The sequence below is a fragment of the Tenrec ecaudatus genome, chromosome 14, assembly GCF_050624435.1.
Source record: "Tenrec ecaudatus isolate mTenEca1 chromosome 14, mTenEca1.hap1, whole genome shotgun sequence".
NCBI lineage: Eukaryota > Metazoa > Chordata > Mammalia > Afrosoricida > Tenrecidae > Tenrec > Tenrec ecaudatus.
In genome coordinates, this window is record NC_134543.1 from 32,941,132 (window position 1) to 32,966,020 (window position 24,889).

General features: G+C 45.8%; 1 protein-coding gene across 24 annotated transcripts in view; it reads right to left on the bottom strand.

Moving 5' to 3' along the window:
- The window catches only part of SIPA1L1 (signal induced proliferation associated 1 like 1), a 335,625-nt gene that overhangs the window by 98,431 nt on the left and 212,305 nt on the right, over positions 1-24,889 (bottom strand). For all 24 annotated transcript variants that reach the window (XM_075531736.1, XM_075531745.1, XM_075531744.1 and 21 more), the window contains 2 exons: positions 13,079-13,209; positions 7,690-7,878 (listed from right to left, as the gene is read on the bottom strand). In XM_075531736.1, coding sequence (XP_075387851.1) covers positions 7,690-7,878; positions 13,079-13,209 — 320 coding nt within the window. The remainder of the gene's footprint in view (positions 1-7,689; positions 7,879-13,078; positions 13,210-24,889) is intronic.

Consider the following 24,889-nt stretch of genomic DNA (forward strand, 5'->3'; position numbering starts at 1 on the left):
ACGGTGTCCTCTAACAAGCAAGCAAGAAAAAAGACAAAGGCTTGAGCAACTCAAGTGCTGAGAGCAGACCTCGTAGAAAGTTCATCCTGATCGGGAATACTAAGTGAAAATCTAACTACACAATGACAGATGGATACTGTAGAGATCAGTAGCTTTTGAAAAACCAAAATGATGTTTTAAAAATATATATTTATATATACAGGCAAAGACATATTCTAATCTATTTTTATCTTTTGATATAAAGTAAATACTTCCCACAAGCACATAATAATCTTATCTAATGTTATGTTGTGTGAAATTTCTCACTTGCAAAAATAAAAAGCTTTCTATTGGGTGTGAAGATGACAATACATGTACTTGCTTTAACATTGCGATGAATGTCGGAAAAGGCTCTTCACTGCAGCACTGTTTGTAACAGAAAAAGATCGAAACTAACCCAAGTTCCCCTCAATAAGGAAATGTACGAGAAAAACAGTGGTACAACACAATACAATGTCTAGGACGAGGCACGGGAAACATGCGCGGCAGTACCTCCCAGGCAGACTACTGCGTGACAAAGGGCCAGTGCGGGCAGCATGCTAAGTTGTGTACAAGCAAACGGAAACTACGAATATCTGAATACATTTAGGGGATAAAGAGGCACAGCAATATTGCAGAGAAAATCACAAAAATGAGAACTCTGAGGGGAGGAGAGAGGAGAGTAAGAATGCACTTCCTCAACTAACACGTTATCATAGATTTTCTTCTTTTAATCATTTAAAGATACTGCCTAATGAAGTTCTATCGGAATGAAATCAGTTTAACTTTTTAAATTTTAAATTTGGATTTAAAGGACAATCACCACTGGAAAAACTAAAAAACCAGGCCACCAGCAACGTCGGCAGTTAGTCATTCAGCATGAGGCTTCTCAACACACGTGCCTCCTTACTCTTGTTCCACTGCCGCCCTACCTCAGCCAACTGTCTTCCAAATGCTAAGGCTACTGGTCAGGTTAGCCACAGGCTCTCAGCGCGGCACACACTCTGCCAGTCCAAAGCTCCGCCACTCCATCTGTGAGGGAACTCACACCCCGCTGGGACAAGAACAAGAATGGGCTGCTGGCGCACTGATCGGGCAAGACAGACTCACTGACACCTTCTTCTGGCCTAAGGAAGCGCCATATGCATTTCCTCCCTGGTAACGTCTGTCTGTCTGTCAGGTCCACGCCTTGTCTGTGCCATCTCTCCTCCTAATTTAAGGGTAGACTGACATCACAGAAATGGCAAATGTTCTGCCAAAGCTTCAGTCACAGAAAATCAGCCTCAGAAATACTGCTTGCCCATGGGCCATTTTTAAGGCGAGTTCTTTGACTCAAAGAAGCAGCTGCTCAAACTCATTTATCCTCACAACAAAATAACAAAACATGGCAATCAAGGGGCTGTCCGCAAAGGAGTTCACTCAAGTCCTTCCTCAGAAGAAATGCGTGATCCACTGCCAACTCAGCTCTGGTTTTCTCCCCGCATGCGCTCGCACGGCCTCTACCGCAATCTAGCTAGCTGGGGCTCGTGTCCTCATGCTGCAAGGTCAATCGCTGGACAGGTCAACTTTTTTCAAAACTGATCATCTGACACGTTCATTTTGTTACCTTTTAGGGAGTATCTAGAAAAAGAGTAGCAACACCCGTGAAGGGGAAAATCACTACTGTGCTTCCTAATGAAACCAGGAAAGGCGATCGATGTTCTCCTTGGCAAACCGACACGTCTACATTAAGTATTTATAAACCGTGTTCCATTTTCATTTGAGTTTAACAAGGCGCATTCAGTATCGGGCACCCAGACCTTGACGAAGTGGCTCAGGGCGCCTTTGGGGTCCTCTGCTGCTCTACTCCTCGGGAGGGGAAGAAAGATGGGACACACGGTGTAGTGGTTAACAATATGGGTGCTGAGCGGAGTGCCTGGATTTGGGGCCTGCTTCCCCTAGGTGCTATGACGGGGGTGCGAACAGGCAGAGGGGATGTCTCCCAGATTTTTGAGCCTCAATGTCCCGTGCTGTCACACAGAAGCCACCATAGTAGCTTCATCAAAGAATTCTGAAAGTTAAGTACGACAACTGAAAATTGCTTCAAATGGTGCCGAGCCTCGCACTTCCAGTGCTCGGTACAGAGGAGGCGCGTTGGTCACTACTTCACAGGCGCCTCACCTTCTGGCCGGGCTCAACTGCTGGCTGCCTCCCCCACACACTGGGATTGTGAAGCTTTGGGCTCTCACCAAACGGTTCCATCTCAGCGTCATGAAACCCTCGTCCCCGCCACGGCCCATCTCGTCCAGGCCCACCGGCCCAGAGAGCCCCTGGTGTGCGCTGCCGTTGCTGTCAGTGTGAGCAGGGTATGTGCATTAACCCGGACCTTCACGAGGATAATTGTGAACTCATCTCCTTCAGGGACATGGAGGTGTCGGTGTGTGCATGAAAACAAGCCCGTTTATTCCCAACAGTATTTGAGAACCTGGAGAGAGTGGTGCTCCACACATTTACTGGAGCTGAACCAGTCATGCTTATGGACAAAAGTAAGCAGAGCACACCATATCAGCTATAATAGGGACTCTTTCATAGGACGGTTGTCAAGGTTCAATAAGATACTGTGTGTAAAGAGTGAATATCAGGAACAAGGCACTCCATCTTACCATTCTAAACAACAGCTATGTGATATGTTTTGACCTATGTATTTGCCTAGTGTCCAGCATAATACTAGCCATTTGATATGAGCGAATGCTTTAAAACGGGTCTGGTAGGATAATCTTACACAGAGTGTTTGTAAGAAATATATATGTGTGTGTGTGCGTGTGCATGTATAGAAAATGTTTTGGCAATGATGTCAACATATGTACAAATATGCTTGACATGATGGAGGATGGATGGGCGGTGATAAGAGCTGTACACAATGATTTTTAAAAGAAGGGCAAATGTTAACGTAAGGGAAGTTCCTTATTATTGAAAAGGCTGACTTGAATGGATATGGTACTGACATCCCTAGTATTTTACAACAAGCCTTCGACGATCAAAATAGCTGAAGATATGTAGACACGCATGAAATATGCCAACGTTTAAAACGAAAGGCAGCGTCGCACAGCCGTGTATCGAGTGTGCAGGACTACGAAAGGTGAGAGGAAAGAAGAACGGGACTGCAAAGAGCCTCCACCTTCGCAGGTTTCAGGGCGTTCACGCAAGTGGAACCCACCTGAGTTCTGAACACACACTCCGTCACAGCATCGCCGTGAGGACCGCATCAGGTGATGCAGACAAAATGCTTGCAAAGCAATCACAACGAAACACAGAAGAGGGCAGGTCAAAACGTTTTGCTATTGGGGTGACAGTTCATACGGGCATGAGTCAGTTCCCAAGACCACCTGAACCAGTCACGTCTGCATCAGTGGCTGGCTGCATCAGGTTCCCTTGTAACAACCTGTCTCAGTCTCACTGGGGAGCTTTCAGAAAACAAAGTTCAGCCACAGCAACGGCTTCCAAGGGGATAGATCTGTAGGGCCAGTGGCATTCAGGACAAAGAAGACAGCTCAGACATTTACAGTAACGGGTTTCTGGAATCCCCAAGGGGTGCTGGACGATCATGGCGGCTTATTATAAAGCTGTTTTCCCCCTCATTCATGAGGAAAATACCAAGCGAACGGAGCTGGGAACTTTTCCCATCACGATAAGGCACGTGCTCAATCTTGGAGGGGAGCGGTGGCAGTCCCTTGAGAATTTCGCTGGGAAATCTTACCTACAGCCCTAATCTGGCCCCTTCAAACGTCTTATTGTTGCCAACATTCAAAGGACATTACAGGGGGAGGAACATGGTACGAGGCCTAAGAGCATCCAACTGACACTTGATGTGGTGCGAGCCAAAGAGCGGAGAGGCCTGCGGGGCACAGGCGCCGAGATGGAGGACAGGGCAGAGGAGCCCGAGAGCTGCACGCGTTCATGCTTTGATGGGCTGCCTTCCTGTCGCAGGTTTTCACACAGCCCTGACACTACATTTACTGATGCCATTTTTATCATGGCAGAGACTCTCCAGTACCCAGTAAAGAGCATTGAGGAACATAAGGGACAAACCAGATGCAGAGTTTATCCAAATTGTCTGGTTCTCTCACAGGTATGAAAACACGAGTGGTGATTTAATTTCTCGCTGCCCTTTATAAAGAATAGAAATGTTCATAAATACATAGTGAGAGGCCGGAAAAAGGCCCCAGGAAAGAAAATGTGAGCGCTTCAATGAGTCAACTACAACTTCGTGAGCTGAAATGCCCACCTGGAGTCGGGTCAAACGAAAACAAAATGCTAATTTTGTTGCCAAATGCTTCCTTTTCTCTTCCTGTAAGTGTAATTTTAACTTGCTCTGTTCATTTTCGGTTTCGAAGACTGGGAAAAAGAGGATATAAGGCACCAAATATTTGAAAGGCAAGACGCCACTATGTAGCAAACCCAGGGTGCTCTTTCCCAGTACAATGAGAGAGAGGTTAGTATAAGCAGACCCTGTGTTAAAGGAATCATTGGAGAAAATTGGAAAAGATTACAAGTCTTTTTCAGGGAGTCCAGTGTACTGATCATAGCATGCTTCAAATCTCTTTAAAGACTAAGAACGCATAAAGCTTGAAATTTGAAAAAGAAAATTAAGACAGAAGCAAGCCAAACCTACTCTACAGTGATGACGGTGCAGATTCTACTGCACTCTCAGTGGTTCCTTTCAAAATCTGTGTCTGCAAAGGCACCAGAATTATCAGTTTCTCACAACGATTCTGGGGCAGGCATGAGAGGTCCAATCACAAAGCCGAGGTCTGTGTGTCATCTGTCTGGCGTCAGAACACCCCTGCTGGCTTTGGATGCTTTCTAAGGGGACTCAGAAGAAAGCCAAGGCCAATAGGGGTGCCCTTTGTGTGGGACGCAGACCCACTTGTGTGGGACAACGTGATGTAAGACACCGCAGCTCTACTGGCTAGTAATATTTCCAAACGAATTTTGGAGAGACGCATGCAGATCGCCAAATCTCAATCTTGCCAAAAAAGGATATTACGCACACAACTAAGATACATCATCATGAATTCTATGAAGAAAAGGCTATTTCACTACCCTGAAAAGCAGAAGTCATAACTTCAAAATAGTTTTTTAATGGAATAAACCTAGCTTTAAGTTAACCTTTCCATAATGTTCTTATTTTTACTATGATAAGACCATAAGGTATTCTTCAACAAATAATCTGCCATCACTAATAGGGAATAGAAAATGTGCCATAACCCTAAAGGGTATCTATAATTAGGGAATGCACTATAAATAGAAGAGGAAATGGCAATAAATGTCTCCTTTACATAAAGTTATCTGTTCCTGGGTTTAGCTTGGAAATGTTAACTCAATGTCATGGTGTCAATTTGGACACACAGTGAACTCTGTAAGATCTACTAGAACATCTCACAGGTTCTAAGACTGTGAACCTTTATGGGACCAGACAGCCTTATAGATGTTGTCTATCGGTCCAATTGCGACTTTTCTTTACATCAAGTTCAAATCCACACGAATGGCTGCAACCCTTATCTTCATGAAGCAAATGCTTCCAATTCTCCTGGATCTCAGCACGCCGGGATGTGTCATCTGCATAGTTCAGGTGGTGAACAGCCTGCCGCCATTGCATTCTGACGCTGCATTCTTCTTCAGAGTCTAGCTTCTCAGATTCAGATGAAGAGGATGGTGAAAGGACACGATGAACACCATTCCGGATTGCGAAATCAGACAGTAACCCTTCCTTCTTGGTCTGTGCACAAGTTCAGAATACACCGAAGTGTTCTGGAACGGCCATTCTTCTCAATGTTACCCACAGCTTATGATCCACAAAGTCAAAGAAACAAATAAACGTCTGGTGATCTCTGCTTTTGGCCAAGAGTCGTCCAACATCAGCACCGCAGGTCCTCTTGAGAATCTCACGTGAGCCTCGAGCAGCTCCGCTCGATAGACTGCTACAGCCACTCTTTGGCTCAACGAGAACGTGCTTTCATGTGACGGTAAGACTACTGTGAACTAATTCCCACTTTCTGCTGAGTCCCCTGTCTTTAGAATGGGCACCAAGTTGGATCTCTTCCAGCCAGTTGGCCAGGTCACACTCTTCCCCATTTCTTGGCACAGACGAGTTACTGCTTCCGGTGCTGTGTTCGTCTGTTCAAGCATTTCAATCGGCACTCTATCCGTGCCGGGGGCTTCGTGTTTGGCTAATGCCTTTGGTGCGGCTTGGCCTCTTCCTGCGGTGCCACTGTTTCTTGATCGTGGGTTACCTCTTGAATTGGTTGAACTTGGACCAATCCTGTTTTGGTTCAGTGTCTGTCTGTATCTCCTTCCATCTTTTGTTGATGCTTCCTCTATCATTCAATATTCTTCCTACAGAATTCCTCACTATTTCAACTCAAGGATTCAATTTTCCTACAGTTCTTTCAGCTTGACGTGTACTGAGCAGTTCTTCAATGTGCACATCGCATCTCGCTCTGCATTGTCTTCGTAAGCTGCTCTTTGAAATCACCTCCTCTGCTCATCTACTCCATCGTCTCTTCCTCCGGCGGAGCTTCTCTGCTCAAGAGCAGGCTTCAGAGTCTCCTCTGATGTCTATTCTGTATCCTTACCATAGCCTTTGGCTTTCTCCTTGGTAGCATCCCGCTGTTCGCAAGGTCTGCAGTCATGAGTGCTAAACGCGCCAAGTCTGGTTTTGAGAAATCTTCCCAATTCAGGCAGGACCGACTCAGGGATGCCATGGACTTGTCTTTTCTTCAGCTTCAGCCTGATCTTGAACATGAGTGATCTGGGTATTCCATCTGGCACCCTCCACACACAGAGTCACTATTTATGTTGTTGAATAACGGTGGTCGTAATGAAGATGTCACTGGTCTTCCAAAATGCTACCATCTACTCTCCAGCTTTGCGTCCATAACCAAGGCCATCCACATTTTCCAGCCACTGATCCTTCTTCTTTGTCTCCAACTCGCACAATCCAATTGCCAGTAGTTACTAGTGCACCTTGACTGGATGCTGCATCATTTTTAGATTGGACAACTTGGTAGAATCCTTCAAATCCTTCATCAAGAGCTTTAGTGATTGGCGAGTAAATTTGTGTACTATTTGCATTAACTGGACTGGTTGACTGTCAAATCATAAACTTTCGAGAGTGGTGGCATCGTGACTGAAGCACAGGCTCTGAGTCTGTGCTTGTTCCCAGGTTCCACAACTTACTGTGTGAACTTGGAATCACCGCTTAATCGCTCTGCCATAGATTCTATCTCTAATATGGAGATTAATTATGGCGCCATCCTAAGAGGGCTGGAAGAGTAAACAGAATTAGTATTTATGGCTCTCAGAACAGAGCCTGACATATGTGGTCATTAGTGTTAGCTACATTATTCTTGCAACGGCTGCTATTCATTCCCCAAGCACCTGAAGAGTTCACTGTAGCTACATAAGATTTTCGATAGCTGAACATGGGTTAAGAATCATACCTATCAATTCAGAGCCAGGGGATTACTAGAGATGAGAAATGTTTAGAGCGTGAAGAACTAGAAAGATTTTTTTTTAAGTAATTGCCAAGGGAAGGTCCTGCGCAATAACTAATATCAGTTCTCCCTGTCAGATGGCATGCTGAGGCGGTGTCCGATAAGCCCGCAGGCCTTCTCCGAAGGTCAGACTCACCCCTTGTTCGTCCAGCTTCATGAGCTGCTCCGTGACCTTCGGGGTGTTGAAGGCCAACCGCAGGCAATGCACATTGAGCTCGGGAATCACATGCTCCAGCACTTCCTTCAGGGGCAGCCCTCTGGCAGTGGAGTGCTTCGCCGTTGAGGGGATGGCATCCTCCAGGACCGATCCTCTCAGTGTCATGAGCTGAGAGAAACACAAGAGTTGAGGTGAGAGAACTGAGATGGGAGTCAGCACACTGGAGTCCAGCCGGTGGTGGGTGACTCTGGGTAAGCAGTTGAGGAGAAAGTAAAGTTATAGAAGACACACCATCTCTGAAAAGACGAGGTCAATGCTACCCGAGGGTCCAGGTAACTCCAAATGCACTCCTAGTCATATTTACCGAAGTGCCAAGACAAGTCTGTCTGTCAAGAGCTCAGTAAGATACAGGTCTCTATATGGCAATGATTTTCTACTGAGTGGACACACCAGAAAATTAAGGAGCTAACCCAGAGTAGTATCTTACTTAGTGTTTGGCATTTGGTTCGTATACTTTTATAAATTGCAAAGGGAAAGGTGGAAGCTTTAATTTCCATAACATACACATGACAAACACAGGCTCTCCTTCTCAGTCACTCGATGGCACTACAGTAGGGCAAGGGTTCAAATTACTACAGCAGCACAGCCAATAGCAGCTGAAAAATGCCCCTTGTGTACTAAAACCTTTCCTTTTTATGAACTGTAAGCTGAAACAAAGACATTTCCTTATGTACCATTGATCTGTGTTGACAGGTCAACCAATCAGAAGCCTACCAACAAAGAAGAGAGAAACCCACTGCCATCAAGTTCATCTTGACTCACAGCGGCCCTACCCAGGGTTCCTGGGGCTGTAAGTCTTTATGGGAGCAGACTGTAGCCTTTCTCTCCTCTGGAGTGGCCAGTAGGCCCCACTTTGCTGAGAATTCTTTTTTCAAAATTTTCCCATGCAAAAGTTACTGATTTAAATACTATCAATGAAACAGTATTATATAGGCTCCAACGTAACGAATTCCAAACAGAAGCTACAAGAGCTAAGAGAGGCAGCATGTTGGCGAATGTTTCTGGAGTGTATGAGGGTGGGTGAGGGGCATAATGCATGCTCAAAGCTGCCCTCTTGGGAGGGTACGTTTACTAGGAAAATGACACACAAGCCCAGGCCCTAGGCCAGTCTCAACGCAGAGAAGAGATCATACCGGCTTAGGGGTTTTAGGAAGAGTCAGATGGAAGGGGTCACATTAGAAAGGGGCTATCCAATGGAGGAGGGAGTTGTACATGGAGACCACCGGGAAGAAGTGTCCGGAGCTAGGAGAGGGTGGGCCTGAGTGGGAAGCAGCAGTGAGGTCATGCCGCCAGCCATGAAGACAGCCCCCGAGGGGTGCAAATGCTTACTGCCCTCAGCTGCCCAGAGCCGCCTGGGAAGACATGTCAGGCAATTTACTTCTGAAAAGTCAGTGCTGGAGAAGCCGATGAAACACAGTTTTAGTCTGACCTCCCCTTGGTCCCAGGCATTGGGATGGACAGGGTTTTTAAAGGCTAGTTCAAGAGGCATGGATGCCGCCCTGCGAGGTGAGGGAGGGCACCCCAAGCACCTCCTTGGGCTGAAAAGGTCCTCTCCGGACATCACCGGGCGGGGATAGTGAGGCATATGCTTGAAAAATAAGAGTGGAGGCAGAGAATACAGCGAGAAGGAGACAGCAGAGAGGACATGATCGCTCATGAGCAGGGGAAGCAAACTAAGGAACAACAGGGCAGGAATTCGTATCACACTTGGCAATGAAGGAGGAGAGAAGCAGGTAGAAAAAGCATAGGTTCGCAATGCTCGATCGAACCTCGCACTCAGTATTGGGAAAAAAAGACACGCGAGTGTTCGCAGCGTATTCATCCGACCGGTGTCCTTTCTTGCGGTTCACAATGATTTTCCCATTACAGCCTAATTCTGATAGCCTAATTCTGATAAATATTCCTCTTAAATTATAGAATACAGCACAATAGCCCAGTGGATATGCACTTCCTTTCATGGACAAACAGTACATGCTTTGGGATGAGGACCACAAGCCTGGAGGGCTTGTGCTTTCGGACCCAAGGCCAGGCAGGCTAATCACTGCATCATGCAGCCAACTTCACTCAGTGCAAAACCAGAATCACTGATGTTACTGACACATGTTCATTACTGCTTTCCAGAAGAGGAGAGTCCTCCATAAGATACTGTCCATGAGCAGATACGACCATACGTTACGCAGCGATGTTTAAAAGTGTTCTGCAATCATCGCTTCAACCGAACGAGATCTGTCTGTACTTGTTTTCTCCATGGATTCACTGGACAATAGGGGCATCACTGTGGTGGTCGTGCTTTCTTGTTTCTCACTGGATTTGGTAACATGACAACTTGGTAACAGGAAACATTCCTACACAGACCTAAGTATCACCAGTGAGTTTTACGTCATTGACTATGTACTGGGCAGGCTTCCACGAAAACAGTGTAATTGAAGTCCTTGCCCGCGAAGTCCAGGCGCTTCCTATGTACAGCGACCAATATCCAGGTGCATTTCATCAGAGAACGCTAACTTCTAAGAGACCTTACACTTAAGCCACATCTGACACTTAAACCACAATCTCTGTATTGATGAGAAGAAAATTAGAGTTAGTGCTGAGTGGAAAGACGGAGAAAGAGGGAGAGAGAAAAGGTTCAGATACAAGTCAAGAAATTATTGTAGGACTGGTGATTTGGGTGTGAAAAAGTGAGTCACTCTTTTTCTCATGGTGGTGCTGTGGGCCAGGTGAGCTGCTAACTGCAAGGTAGGTGGTTCAAACCTGCCAGCCACTCCTTGGGAGAAAGAGGAGGTTCTCTTTCTGTCCCATAAAGATTCCCAGCTGTGAAAAATGCCATAGAATCGCTATGAGTAGAATTAGATTTGATGGCAATGGTTTGGGTTGGCTTCTGTGGTGGCAGCAGCTGTCCGTCTATGGTGTGTGATGCTGTGGTTAATATCTGTGGTAGTTATATAATCTGGTGTCAACTTGAGACTATTAAGGGTGAATGGGGTGGAGTTTGGCCTGTCAATCAGGTCGCAGCTTGATGACCTCATTCGAAGGCTAGCCCCACACTCTGCTTCCACCACCACTAGATTCACAAGACTTTCCATCCACTGGCCTGTGATCTATCTGCATTCGGTGTCACTGCATGTGCTGTGTGAGTCTGAAGAGGAATTTATTGACTGGTATCGGATATATGGGCTAATATCAGACTTATGGACTTGATCTGGACTGGGCTGGTTTCTCAATATACAATTACTCTTTGATAGAAAGCTCTTTCTTATACACAGATGAGTGTCTCTGGATTTGTTTCTCTAGTTCGCCTGGACTAACACAGTGTTAGTGATGAACAACAAAGACAAAAGCCTGCACCCACGTGGGGCTGACATTCCTGAGGGGGGACTAAAATGAACAAGGTAAGTAGGTACAACGCCTGCATGTGTCAAATGTTAATGGGAAAAATATCTGAAGCAGAGAATTCGATGTGAAATGTGAGGTGGGTAGATTAGAAATGTTACGTCGGTGGCCACGTTTGACTCCTTCCACCTAGGAGTCAAGGCCAGAAGAGGGAGAGCCTTGAGCAGGACAGCTGGGACAGCATTCCAAAGGGAAGGCCCAGGGCGCATCAAGTAAGGCATGAGGAAATGGCCAGAGGAGGTAGGGGGAGGAACTGCATCAGACGTGTGTGGTCTCCTAAGCTACTGAGGAAGGAGATGGGAAACCCTGAAAGAACTTTGGACCGCAGCATGTTGGGATCAGGACTGTACTTCAAAGGGCTCCGTGCTTGGCTGAAGTAATGCCGCTGAAAGGACAAAGCAGAGCAAGGTGGGAGAAGTGGGCAGGTGGAAACAGACTGGAGGGGTAGGGAAACGACGAAACCCCTGCTCAGAGAAATGGAGGGGGCGAAAGGAGGGAGATTCACCAGCCACAGCACAGGAGGCAAGGCTGAAGAGGGAGACTGGAGCCAGGTGAGGAACTCCCACAAGACAGGCTGCGGGGCTGGAGGTAAGGGGTGGGGGTGGGGGGTACTTGTGGAAACCAGTCTTAGGATCAGACAAGGAGAGTGCCAATTCAGAAAACTTCCATCACACCTGCATGTAGGATATGGTACAGTGGCTGAAAACTGCATTGGGCAGAATGTGATGGTGGCTGGACTGAGAGCGGCCATGGGAGACGGGGACAAGGAAGTCAACAGCACCTGGGGACTAACTCCATCTCCTCGAAATCTGGGGGTGGGGCTGGCAGATCTCGAAAGAAACCATTCCCTATAACCACCTTCACAAACGTACACTGATATGTGCTCTGTGCTTCTCGTTCAACAAAAGAATTCACGCTGCTTACAGATAGGCTGGGGCATGGGGAGGGGGTGTGGATCACACTAGAGCATGTTAGCACCTCGTTTTCCTCTGGCCACTAGGAACAATATATTAGATAATGGAGTCTTGCCTTGAAAAGTCCTATTTTTAATTTCCCCAGAGTTCAAGCTTAGGAACAATTACTAAGCGTAGCCCACACTGAAACTTTCCTTGCATTCAAGGGGGGGAAATGGAGCCAAATGCCCTATTTACACTGCTTCCCAAGCCATTATTTCTTAGATTTCTCCAGAGGGTGTTAGGAATTCCTGGCTAACAGCCATCCGTTTGTGACTACAGAACTGCGAGGCGATCGACTAGCAGCCAACAGGCACAGGTGGAGGAGGGGAGACAAGTCCCTACCTGCTTGTGAGTGAAAAGAAGATGCTCTCTTGGCCGCTACGTGTTTCCTCTCCTTTTCATGGCTCCATTTAAAATTTTAAAATGTGACGTTGGGTTGGCCTCCACAGCCTATTTGGCCTGCAGTTCGGGAGCCTCCCGTACGCCCAGCCTGGGTCTGTTAATTCAGCGAACAGTCCCAGAGATGAGAAAGAGGTGGAGGAGGGGGGTCCTCTGCGCCTCTTCTTGGGTCAAGAAGGTCCTAAGTAACGGTTTGGGATGGGGGAGTTCAGGCTTGGGAGCTGGAAGCCTTTAATCCTTCAGAATCCTGCTCCTCCAGTGGCTGAGGTCCCCGCCTGCCCCCTGAGGAGAAGCAAGAGCTCCCTTGGGATTCGGGTGGCTCCCGTTTCCTTGGGCCACTCTTACTAGACCGCTCTCTCCCTTGTATCCAAGCACCCCTTCATTCGTTAACTGCGTCTGCACAGAGCTAAATGGAAGGGTACGCTCCCCGCCCACCCGTCCCCACCACCATCTCAGTGAAAGACATCTGTGACCATGTGCTGTGAGGTTCAATAGGTTTAACAGCCTCTCCCCCACCTCCCCCTGCCTTCAACTGAGCCTCAAATCTCTGATGTGCAGCTTACCTCACTCGTTCTAAAAATGATCCGGTAATTGTACGGAGATCCATTTTCTTTCATTTCTTCTGGCTTTTCCCTTCGAATGCTCACAGCCACCGGACCGAGATTCTCATCAGCCCCGAAATAGTTCCAGTGCTCTTAAGTAAAGCAAAGCAAAACAAAATCAGAAGATTTACACAACGTCTGCCAAATGTTACATTCCCAATACGTGAAGACCGCCACTGAAAACCTACTCTCGGATCAGTGAGATGTAAACGCGGTCAACAAATATTAAAATACTTCAGTAGGCAAAACAAAGACTCGCTGCCCAGCCTTCGTTCCAGAGGAGGGAACACTGAAGTGGCCTGCTGAGCCCGTCACTCTTCAAAGACCTTCCAGTCCATGTAAATGTGTACTGCCACTCAAGCTCTCCCCAAGCTCATGGGAAAAGCTATGCCTGGGCTACTGAGCGTTTCTTCTTTGAGACACACAACCAAAATTAAAAGTTTATTGAGAGCAGGATTTTAGGAGATGATGATGGGCCCCACCCCCCAAATTAAAAATGGTTTTCCAAAATTGGAGGAGGCCTGTGAGTCCCTGTTCCCCAGGGGGCGAGTCCATGCCAGATGCGGAGGAGCTGGGCTGAAAGGAGCTTCAAGGTGCACCAGGTAGGGAGGAGTCCAGGTGTAGGTCTCCATCCTCCCACAAGGCAGAGCAGACAACCCACCAAGACAATGAGCCAGGAGGGAACGGGTAAGTCTCCTGGGTGACCTGGTAGGACCAGGCGACTAATGATTCTGAGGCTTCTCGTCCCTGCTCGGGGAATACTCAGGAACCAAGCCTCGACACGACCTTGCCCCTGATCAGATGGAAGGTCAAAATCAAAATTAAGTTACTGATAAATAAGAAAACGTCAAGTGGTATGTAACAGACCCAAACCAAGCTCACTGTCACTGAGTCAATTCTGACTTACAATGACCCTACCGGACAGAGGACAACTGCCCTGTGGATTTCCCAGGCTGAAAATCTCGAGGAGCAGAAGGCCTCCGCCTTCTCCTAGGTGGAAGTTGGTGGGTTCAAATGGCTGGCCTGGGGTCAGCAGCCCAACCTGTAGCCCACTGTGCCCTAAGTCTCCCTCAGTGGTGTGGACAATGCTTCTTTTAAAATGCTTGATCATTAAAATTCTGAATTGTACACAAGAGATTCATGAGTGATGAAGTCCATAAAACATGAAAAGATATGAAAAGCTAGAATAGATTTAAGTTTTCAAAGCTCCCAAGTATTTACATTACATTGTTCTATTTCATGTACATGTGACATGGACAAGTGATCTGGTTGTGACATGGTACATTATTTTACAAAATGCATAAGCATCTGAAAATACATGTTATTCTAATACAATATATATATAGGTATTTGAAAATCCATGTGAATAATGCTATAACACATCATCATGTTCTCTTAAAATTTAGGTAATACAGCACATGAACACATTTTTGCAAGTACTAAAGAACCAGCATAAAAGGTATCAGAGATCTGGAGAACACTCTAGTAATATTATCTCGATCCATGGAAATTCAAAAGAAGGAAACACAATGGGGATACACAGGCAACGGACATTTTACACGTGGACAACTGAGTAGCAACGCAAGAATGTCACAAAGTTCATGTACACACACTCAAGTTCACCCTCAAGGCACAGCACATGGGCACCACACTCAGGTTTACGCTTACTGTGCACACATTTCTAATAAGCTCGTTGTCTTGTCTTCAGGCCCACAGCCTTATTTCAGAGGCGTGATAAATCCAGGTGCTGACAGAGTCCAGGGCGGAGGCGGCTACACACTTGCATGCAGACAGCAATGTGATAGAACAACTGACAACAAGGAAGAAAACAGAAAGGGAGGAGACAGAAATAGTATAAAAAAGGGGACAAGAACTTAAAGAAAAAACAAAGCAGCAGTCTCAGGCCAGACTTTGCTGAAGGAGCAAAGAGCTTAACACGCTTCAATAACTTCTGAGGATATTTAAATATTACGGCCCAGAACCACAGTTGATGTTTCAGAGGTGAGTGTCAGTCACATTCATCAGTTTTCCCTTGCATTTCTTGGACCCAACTGACACCTGGCTCTCTGAAAGCTCCCCGGAGACACCACATTCTGCAGGTGGGATGGGGGCCCACGTGGCCAGGGAAATTCACAAAGGCATAGATCCACTGTCAATTCATCGCGCACCTCCATTGGCCCTGAACTGTCTGCCTGGGCTGCGTTCTCTCGCCTTCTCCAGAGATGACGTGTCAGTCATCAGTCTCTTTTCTCCACCTTCCCATCTCCACCCTCAATTTCAATAAATGGCAAACCTGTCTAGATTATTTTTTTCCCCAAGTCATTTTGGGAGCAAATTTCCTCAATTTCTATCACCGTATATGCAAACTTACCTGCATGCAGACTCCTGCTTCCTCTTCTCTAAAATCCAATGTTACACGCCTACAATCTGGTTTTTACCAATTCCGTCTCGCCAGGAACTCTGAGTTCCTGATTTATCTCTAGTAGCTTTTGTCTTGTTCATTCCCAAATCAGCTCCTCAGGCTCAAGTCTCCATCTTTAGTTACATAACAAACTTACCCACACACCTCAACCCCTTACCATCCTTTAGGCTATGTCTCTTCTTCTTCTTGAAACTTCGTGAAGGAGCCAATTCTTCATTTTAGAAAACTAGAATCTGACTCGCTTTCCATCAGTAGTATTCCTATAGTTAAGGCAATGGTCAGTCATCTGTGGCCTTAACTTGCCCACCTTTCCATATGCCTGACACAGTTGACAATTCTGTTTTGTCTACAAGCATTACTTCCTTGTCACCACTCTTAATTTTCCTTCAAAAGTTTTAGCTGCTCTGATTCAGTTTTCCTTACTCGTCCCAGTTTTGAATACTTCATCCAGTCTCGAAACTTCAATGTCGATGACACTCAAATATATGTAATTACATAACCCCTATTCCAGACTTCTCAAAGTTTTAGATGCTTATGTAGTAGGCTATTTGTTCCTCTGGTCTCTATAAATGTGAACCCGGTACTTTTCTACCCAAAGCTAATCTAACACACACACTCTCTCTCTCTGTCTTTCGGCATTGACAATGTCAGAGACTGGCATCACCATTCACCCAGATGCTCAGGCCAGGTCACTCAGATACACTGGCATGCTCCGTGAATTGTAGTTACTAAACCTCTCCCAGGCCCATCTATTCTGTCCCCATCCCATTGCCAACAACAATTGCCTTGGTCAATTGCTCCTGATCATTTAGAGACTGTTCGTGGCTTTCCAAACGCTCTCACACCCGGTCACCAGATAATCACTGGGGCCCCAACTCGGCCCTTCTCCTCAGCCCTCTACACTCTGGGAACCACCGACAAGGCACTCCCAGTGGCTTGACCAGCGTCACTCTCTCTACAAGGTTTTTCCCATCATTTTCTTCACCTGACTACATCCTTCTGTCCTTCACATGTCCTGATTCATCTGACTACATCCTTCCGTCCTTCACATGTCCTGATTCATCTGACTACATCCTTCCGTCCTTCACATGTCCTCTGATTCATCTGACTACATCCTTCCGTCCTTCACATGTCCTGATTCATTTGACTACATCCTTCCGTCCTTCACATGTCCTGATTCATCTGACTACATCCTTCCGTCCTTCACATGTCCTCTGATTCATCTGACTGCATCCTTCCATCCTTCACATGTCCTGATTCATCTGACTATATCCTTCCGTCCTTCACATGTCCTCTGATTCATCTGACTACATCCTTCCATCCTTCACATGTCCTGATTCATCTGACTACATCCTTCCGTCCTTCACATGTCCTGATTCACCTGACTACATCCTTCTGTCCTTCACATGTCCTGATTCATCTGACTACATCCTTCCGTCCTTCACATGTCCTGATTCATCTGACTACATCCTTCCGTCCTTCACATGTCCTCTGATTCATCTGACTACATCCTTCCGTCCTTCACATGTCCTGATTCATTTGACTACATCCTTCCGTCCTTCACATGTCCTGATTCATCTGACTACATCCTTCCGTCCTTCACATGTCCTGATTCATTTGACTACATCCTTCCATCCTTCACATGTCCTCTGATTCATCTGACTACATCCTTCCGTCCTTCACATGTCCTGATTCATCTGACTACATCCTTCCGTCCTTCACATGTCCTGATTCATTTGACTACATCCTTCGTCCTTCACATGTCCTGATTCATCTGACTACATCCTTCCGTCCTTCACAACATGTCCTCTGAACACATTTAGACATGCTCTTAAAATGGGACTGTACACGGAAGCAAAATGGAAGTGATTACTTTGCATGTTAGCACTAACACTTTATTAAAAAGTGTAAGAATCCACAACATAACACGCTAGTAAAACCAAACACTTAATAGATTTCAAATACAAAAATGTAGAAAGCACCAGAAATGTATGCTTTTAAAATGTAAATATTAATCATTTAATATAAAATTTGGTAAAGTGATCATATAAAAGGAAAGCATTATTCAAAGTAAAACGCACAGCCCTAAATAAAAATGAGCATGTAGTAACCGGATTTCAAAGTTAAATATTTCCCAAACAAATGTTCTTTTTGTTGGAGGGAATTCGTGGGAGGGGGGTTAGCATCGAGAAGTGAGTCTATTTCCACCACGTTTCCACAGCCGTTGAAGTCCACAGCCGAGTTGGAGGGCACGGTGGTGAGATCATTAGAAACCAACTTCAAGTATTTTGTTAGACAAAAGCTTCACACAAATTCCTCCTTGGCAAGATCGTTGTGAAGCTGGTTGTGCATGTGTGTAGAAAAAGCAATCTTTTCCTTTTTAACTGAAAACAAGCATTCTGGCAATTTCGAGGCAAGCCTTTCCAGGTGGTCTTCCTTGCTCTACTCCAGTGTTGCCAGGTATGGTCGGAGATTCTGGAGCTGGTTCTGTGAGAAATTCAGTAACTTTGTGTCTAGTAAGTCACGTGTTTTTCCACTGTCCATTTTTCTGTTCCCGAGGATCATGGAGGTATAGAAAAACCTTTTTGACATGAACACGCTTTCTCCAGGTCAAAATTCTTACTCGGTACACAACTTGCTGGGTAGAGAAGAGTTTTGCTTAGCACGTCATACTGAAATAAAATTTCTGAATCGGTTAAGGCTTTGATTTCAAGACAAGTACTTGAGAGCACAGAGCCTCTTGTGGGTGCCCCTTGTCTGGTTCTCCAGGCTGGCTTAGCTCTGTTGCACCTTTCTGCTCGCCAGGTGCCGAGGCCCTCCACTCAGGACCCTGGCCACTGGGTAGCACTTCCATACAGGCTGCCTGCTCCCTGACGCAGCATTTCTTTGTTCTTCTTTGCTTTTCAGTTCCTCCAAGATTGATTGGTTTATTCTTCGGGCAGTTCATTGCATTTTCAATATTCTTTTTTAAAAATCATTTTATTTGGGGCTCGTACAATTCTTATCACAAGCCATACATACATTCATAGTATCAAGAACGTATGTATCATTCTCAAAACATTTGCCTTCTGCTTGAGCTCTTAATATCTGCTGTTCATTTTCCCCCTCCCTCCCCACTCCCCTCTAACTCATGAACCCTTTATCATTCATAAATTATTATTATTTTGTCATATATTACACTGTCCGACGTCTCCCCCCACCTTCTTCTCTGCTGTCCCTCCCCCAGGGAGGAGGCCGTACGTTGATTCTTGCGATCAGTTCCCCCTTTCGACCCCACATTCCCTCCACCCTCAAGGCATCACCACTCTCACCACTGCTCCTGGAGGAGTCATCTGTCCTGGATTCCCTGTGTTTCCAGTTGCTATCTGTGCTTATGTACACCCTCTGATCTAGCCAGATTTGTAAGGTAGAATTGGGATCATGATAGTCGGGGGGAGGAAATATTTAAGAACTAGAGGAAAGTTATATGTTTTATCGTTGCTACTCTGCACCCTGACTGGTTCATCTCCTCCCCACAACCCTTCAGTAAGGGGGTGTCCGGTTGACTACCATTGGGCTTTGAGTCTCCACTCTGCACTCACCCACATTTTCAATGATAGGATTTTTTGTTCCTTGATGCTTGATACCTGATCCCTTCGACAGCTTGTGGTCACACAGGCTGGTGTGTTTCTTCCATGTGGGCTTTGTTGATTCTGAGCTAAATGGCCGCTGTTTATCTTCAAGCCCCCAAGATGCTGTTATCTTTTGATAGCTGGGCACCATCAGCTTTCTTCACCACATTTGCTTATGCACACATTTGTCTTCATTGATCGTATCAGGGAGGTGGGCACCCATTAATATGATTTTTAGTTTTTTGATGTCTGATAACTGGTTCCTTCTGCACCTTGTGGTCATACGGGCTGGTTTGCTTCTTCCATGTGGGCTTTGATGCTTCTCAGCTAGATGGCTGCTTGTTTATCTTCCTTCAAGTCTTTAAGACCCAAGATGCTCTATCTTTTGATAGCCGGGTGCAGCATGTATTCTTGTTGTCCATCAGCAGTCTATCCCTGCCCTTCCCTAGAGGAGGCGTCAGCAAAGAGGGCTCTTCCCGGTCGACCCACAACTGACTGCTCTTTCACTGCAGTTCGAAAGGAGGAGCTGCAGGTGAGTATAATGGAAAGCTGGGCAGTCTCTGAGGAGGGCAGTTAAGGTGCAGAAATTGGGGGAAATAGAATAGACGCAAGTCGGGCGAATAAAGCTGGTAGATGAATCAAAATAAGAAAAATACAAAACTCGAGATACTTAAAGCACACACACACACACACACACAGAGCCTCTAATAATACTGAGTGCCAGTGAGCTGAGACGGCAGGCACTATGATTAGAATGAAGGCAGCCTGGAGCAAGGGCAGTTGCCAAGCACCTTATCTAATATTTGCACACACCATGGAAATCTAGGTATTTCCTTTGCTTTGACAGAGGTGGCAACAATGATTTAGAGCAGTCAAGTCAGAAGTAACTGTAGTCCCAGAATTCACACACATTATTTTAACTACTGATTCCCAAACTCATTTTTTCTTTTTTTTCCAAAACTCATTTTCTTAACCAATGTACATGTGGAAGGATTTCCAGTATTTTTTAATTTCATCTTTTTTCCGCAAGCTTTTTTTAAGTCTGGGGGGAAGAGGATCACACACACACACACACACACACACACACACACACACGGGAGCGGGCACACAGCAGCCCTGCACCGGAGGACGATGTCTGCTCCCACAGAGATCTGCAGCTCAGAACTATACAGGGGGCTGCCGTGAGCTGAAATCGATGCTGATGGCAGTGGGCTCAGGTTTGGATTAAATATAAAATAGTAACTTCCCAGAAGTTTCTACAATTTTATTATGAAAGATCGTTAGATAAAATTCAGTGCCTGGGGGACAGTTCACCCAGGAATGTTTAAGTCCTACACATGATCTGCAGTCACTATTACTGTGCATAGAGGAAGACATATGATTTATACCCTACGTTCAACTACGAGTGATTCTCTCCCTGACTTCTCCCTTGCTCACATTGAACATCTGAACCCATGTTTAACTCGAAGCCTTCTGACTGGCCTGGTCCTTTAGTTTGCACGACAGAGACTAGCAGAGAGCGGCTCTGCCATCACTAGACCATGCACAGAAATCTCCCTAGTTGGGGTGGACACGTTCACAGGGACAAATTAAAAAAAAAGTCACTCAAAATTCCCTCCGTAAGAAATACTTCGACTCTCTAAATATCAGATGAGGTACAGTCATCTGCTTATAAGCCCTTGCGACAAATGCCAGAGAAATGGCCCGGAGTTCACGCTAGCATTCTGACTGTAGGGGAAGCAGGGAAATACAAGTGCAGGAATTACAGGGTCACATCTGGCATGGACTGAGCTTCAAGTTATTTGTAGACTTTGTATTAAAATCCTACTTGTGTGAGGATATTTTTCAAGAGGTAGTTATTCATTGTAAAAGTTAAATAGGATGTATATGATCAATGCAAATCAAAGAAATGCAGGGCAACTCAAACTTGAGCACTACCTCACACCAAACAAATTTAGTACCCAAATTAGTAACGTGTCTAAAAAGAAAATGGCCTTGGTAGAGCTACACAATACCAGAGGACTGCAAAAAGTTTGTGGGAAAATGAAAAGACAATGGAATTTGTCCATGAACCTTCTCAAGCTCCTTCTTGCACACACACACACACACACACACACACACACACTGAATTGGTAGCAACCATTTCAGAATCCAATATGGCAATAAATTTTAGTCACCTAAAAAAGATTCACATTCTTAGAGTGACCCTAAATGACCATAGCAGAAGGAAAGAGAAAAACTAAAGTCCCTTTAGAAAGGAGGTGCAGGAGGTGCTAATCAAGTCCTGGTGGCACAGCAGTTAAAGTGATTGCCACTGGAGCCCACCCACAGAGACCTGGAGAACCACAGGCGAGGACCGGCGCCGGGGCAGTTCCCCTCCATCACAGGGAAAGCGACTCCGAGGTGCCTAACTCCAACTAAGAGGACCCTGCCTGCTAAGCAAGGGACTTAGGCTTCACTTCCTATGGGCAAGGTGAAGAATGTTACCCATCTAACTTCTACTAGCTTGATTAAAATGAACTCACCGCTCTAAAGGGTTTGACTTTTTTTTTAATTGGTACAAGGTGTGCCAGCGTCGCTACAGTTGACTCGTGCAGGGGATCCGGGCGGCACACACGAACTCCGCCTACGGGGTTAGGCTGTTGACACGCAACCATGGCGACATGGCTAGAACTTTGTTTGGAAGAGTAGAGGGGGCTGAAATTAGGCGAGTTCATTAAGAGGATGCACGTTCTTCTTTGAAAAGGAAACCCAGGGTTGACTGCGTGGAGTCCACAGAAGGCCGGCTGTGTCTCGGGAGGCGCTGCCGCTCACAGAGCCTCTGTCTCTGCTCCCCGGAGGGCGCACCCTACTTATCCCGGCGGAGGTGCTCAGAGAACGAACGCCAGTCGGAGGAGTGGATGGGGACACTTGCACAGGGCTGGTCACATGCCAGAACCTGTCCCAGAGCCCTCCACTGACCTTCCTGTGACTGCGCTGGAGGAGCAACTGCCCACGTAGACGCACACAGTCTGCCCAGCTCGACTCGTTTCCATGGGTAATCCTCAAAAATTAAGATGCTTATTTGACAAGAGTGCATGTCGTTTGGAGCTAAGTGGCCCCTTTGATACCCTTTGCCTGCTACTAAATGGCAGACTTTATTAAGACATGAATAAATTGCGAAAGAAAAACAAAAACAAAGAAAGCTCAATTAACAATAAAGAGTAGCAGAAATATAATGGGCTACCTGACCAATGTGTACCAAATGGCCGACAATTACACTTTCAAAAACTTCAACCTCATTGGGGACCAAAGAAATGAAGGGTTTTGGTTCACAATAAATGTGAAAGCACAAAAACTATCAATACTCAAAAGTAGCCGAAAGCAAATTACACTAAGTCCTCTAGAACGTACCAATGGATTTTTCTGCTGCAAGCTTTCTTCAGAGCAGTATGGGACTAAAAACCACCATTTCTGTACAGTTCCCACCATTTCACTTATAAAATGAATGCATCCCACTTTCTAGAGATAATCAGATTTATGAGGGAAAAAATTATTACAAAAACCCCAAATCTTATATATTACTATTACACACAGTCTTAAATATCTTTGCAATTCCATTTCAAAACATTTTATTAACTTTGTATTTTTATTTTGTGCACTTAAATTTTTTTAATGAACATATAATACTTTTATGCTTGGGAAAATTTTAAGGGTAAGATTGTACTTGTTTACAAATAGTTAATAATGATAAAGAAAAATGAAAACCATTTTCTTGCATATTAATGCAACTCTTTACTTTTGGTGTTAAGGATACGAATTGAAATGCCAACTCAGAACAAAAGCGCATTCAATATTCAAACCAGAGAAATCACAATGAAACTCTGTATCTCAATTTCCCGCCACCCATCACTTTACTGGACTGACCGGCACGGTCCTCTGATGCTGGGAGCCAGCTATGCCACTGGCATGCAAGGACCAGCAGGGCCAGCCACAGTAAACAGGTTTCTGCAATTACCAGACCAAGGCAGAGTAGGAAGAAAGGCCTGGAAATCTACTGCCAGAAATCAGTCCATGAAAACCAGATGGGTCCCAATAGGATACTGTCGATTTGCTCCTCTGGATGCCTTCTTAGCAAAGATCAGCATCATGGTGGCGGTAGCGGGGGAGTGAAGAAGGGCCACCAACCAAGGAGGAGGCCTCCCGTCTGTGAGATGGGCACAGCACCCACACCATGAAGGCAGGCATGCCTGTGATCAGGAATCGGGTCCAGAACCGAGTCCCATTCTAGTCCACTGTACACAGGTGGCCTTGCGTCCGGGCCCATGAGGAGCAGGCTTTCTTCCCTGTCACCCAACGGTACCGACGCCATAGGCCTAAAGATTCCCCTTCCCTTGAGACTGTACAGCAAAGTGCTCAGGCAGATTGTTGTGGCTCTGGTAGCTAGCCGACAGTGGTTCAGTGCATATGCACCCTTGAGACGAGAACTGAGTAAGCCTTCCCTTTAGGTTTATATGTGGACAAACGATGTGTTAGCTACTGTTATTAACTGTCCCTGAAGGTTTGCCTGGACTGCTTTTAGACTTACCGATAAGTCCTGAAAACAGCACAGGGAATTTCATCTAGCCCTCCTTCAACCATCCCCACCGCCAACACAGTGCATGCATACCATACACAAATGAGCTCCACTTATGAATCTGCCTTTAGGTTGAACATGTGAGTGAGAACACTTTAGTACAGTCCGTATCTACTGTCAATCACGTTTGTCTTAGGATATAGCACAGGTTGAGCAAGACCTAAGCATCCCCAAAAACTGTTGCCCTGACCTTTGTGTTTTCGCTAGATCATAGGTTCGCAAATTTAGTTGACCTACTATCCCCTTTCAGGAAACAAAGCCGAAATGTCTCAGTGCCCCCCGACAATGAAAAACATGTGCACTATAGCCCAAATTCCAGGATGAAGTGTAGGTATCTGCTTTTGCCATGCCCCCCCCCCCGGCCCCATGGAGTGGTACTGCTCACTTTGAACGCACCAGTATGTAACACACCTTTCTATACATAAAAAGCATTAACCGCTTGCACAGAGATGAAAAGCATATCTAGCATAAAGATGTCCTCAGCATAACTGGTCATAATAACTGAAGCACCCATTTATTATGACAAATCACTGTGCGTACAGCTTCATCTACCAAGACAGACCTGGCAGTCCTCCTGTCACAGGTTTCACAGCGAGCTGTGGAGGAACTGGTTTCTATCTACGGGTTGAACACCAGTGGAACATTCCCAATCTGGAGTCTGCTGGTACAGTGATCAGGACCAGGTAATAAACACTGGGCCAAGATCATCAACTGAAAATTCAACTTATTTGGATTTCACCAGCTCACCACTAGATTCTTTCCTGTCCTGAAACCCTTATCAAGGCTACCGCATTGCATTCAGTTCGCTCCTTCTTAGTTCCCTGCAATCTGTGCGAGTCCCTTGGCCTTTCCCTCTTTCATGACCTTGACGCTGTTGAAAAGTGTTCACCCAGTGATTTTGTACACTTTCCCTGTGTTGACATAGTTCAGGAAGAAATTGTGTGTCCACGGTGGATCACTTCACAGAGTTCAATCCGCTGACCTTTGCTCATTTGGCTGATGAGCCTGCCGGCTTTCTCCTCTGTAAAGGTACTGTCTTCCCCCGCTGTGGTTAACAAGCATCTATCTGTGTCCACTGAGTTTACAATAGTAAAAATCATGTGTCTGGAATGGCATCTGGGCCA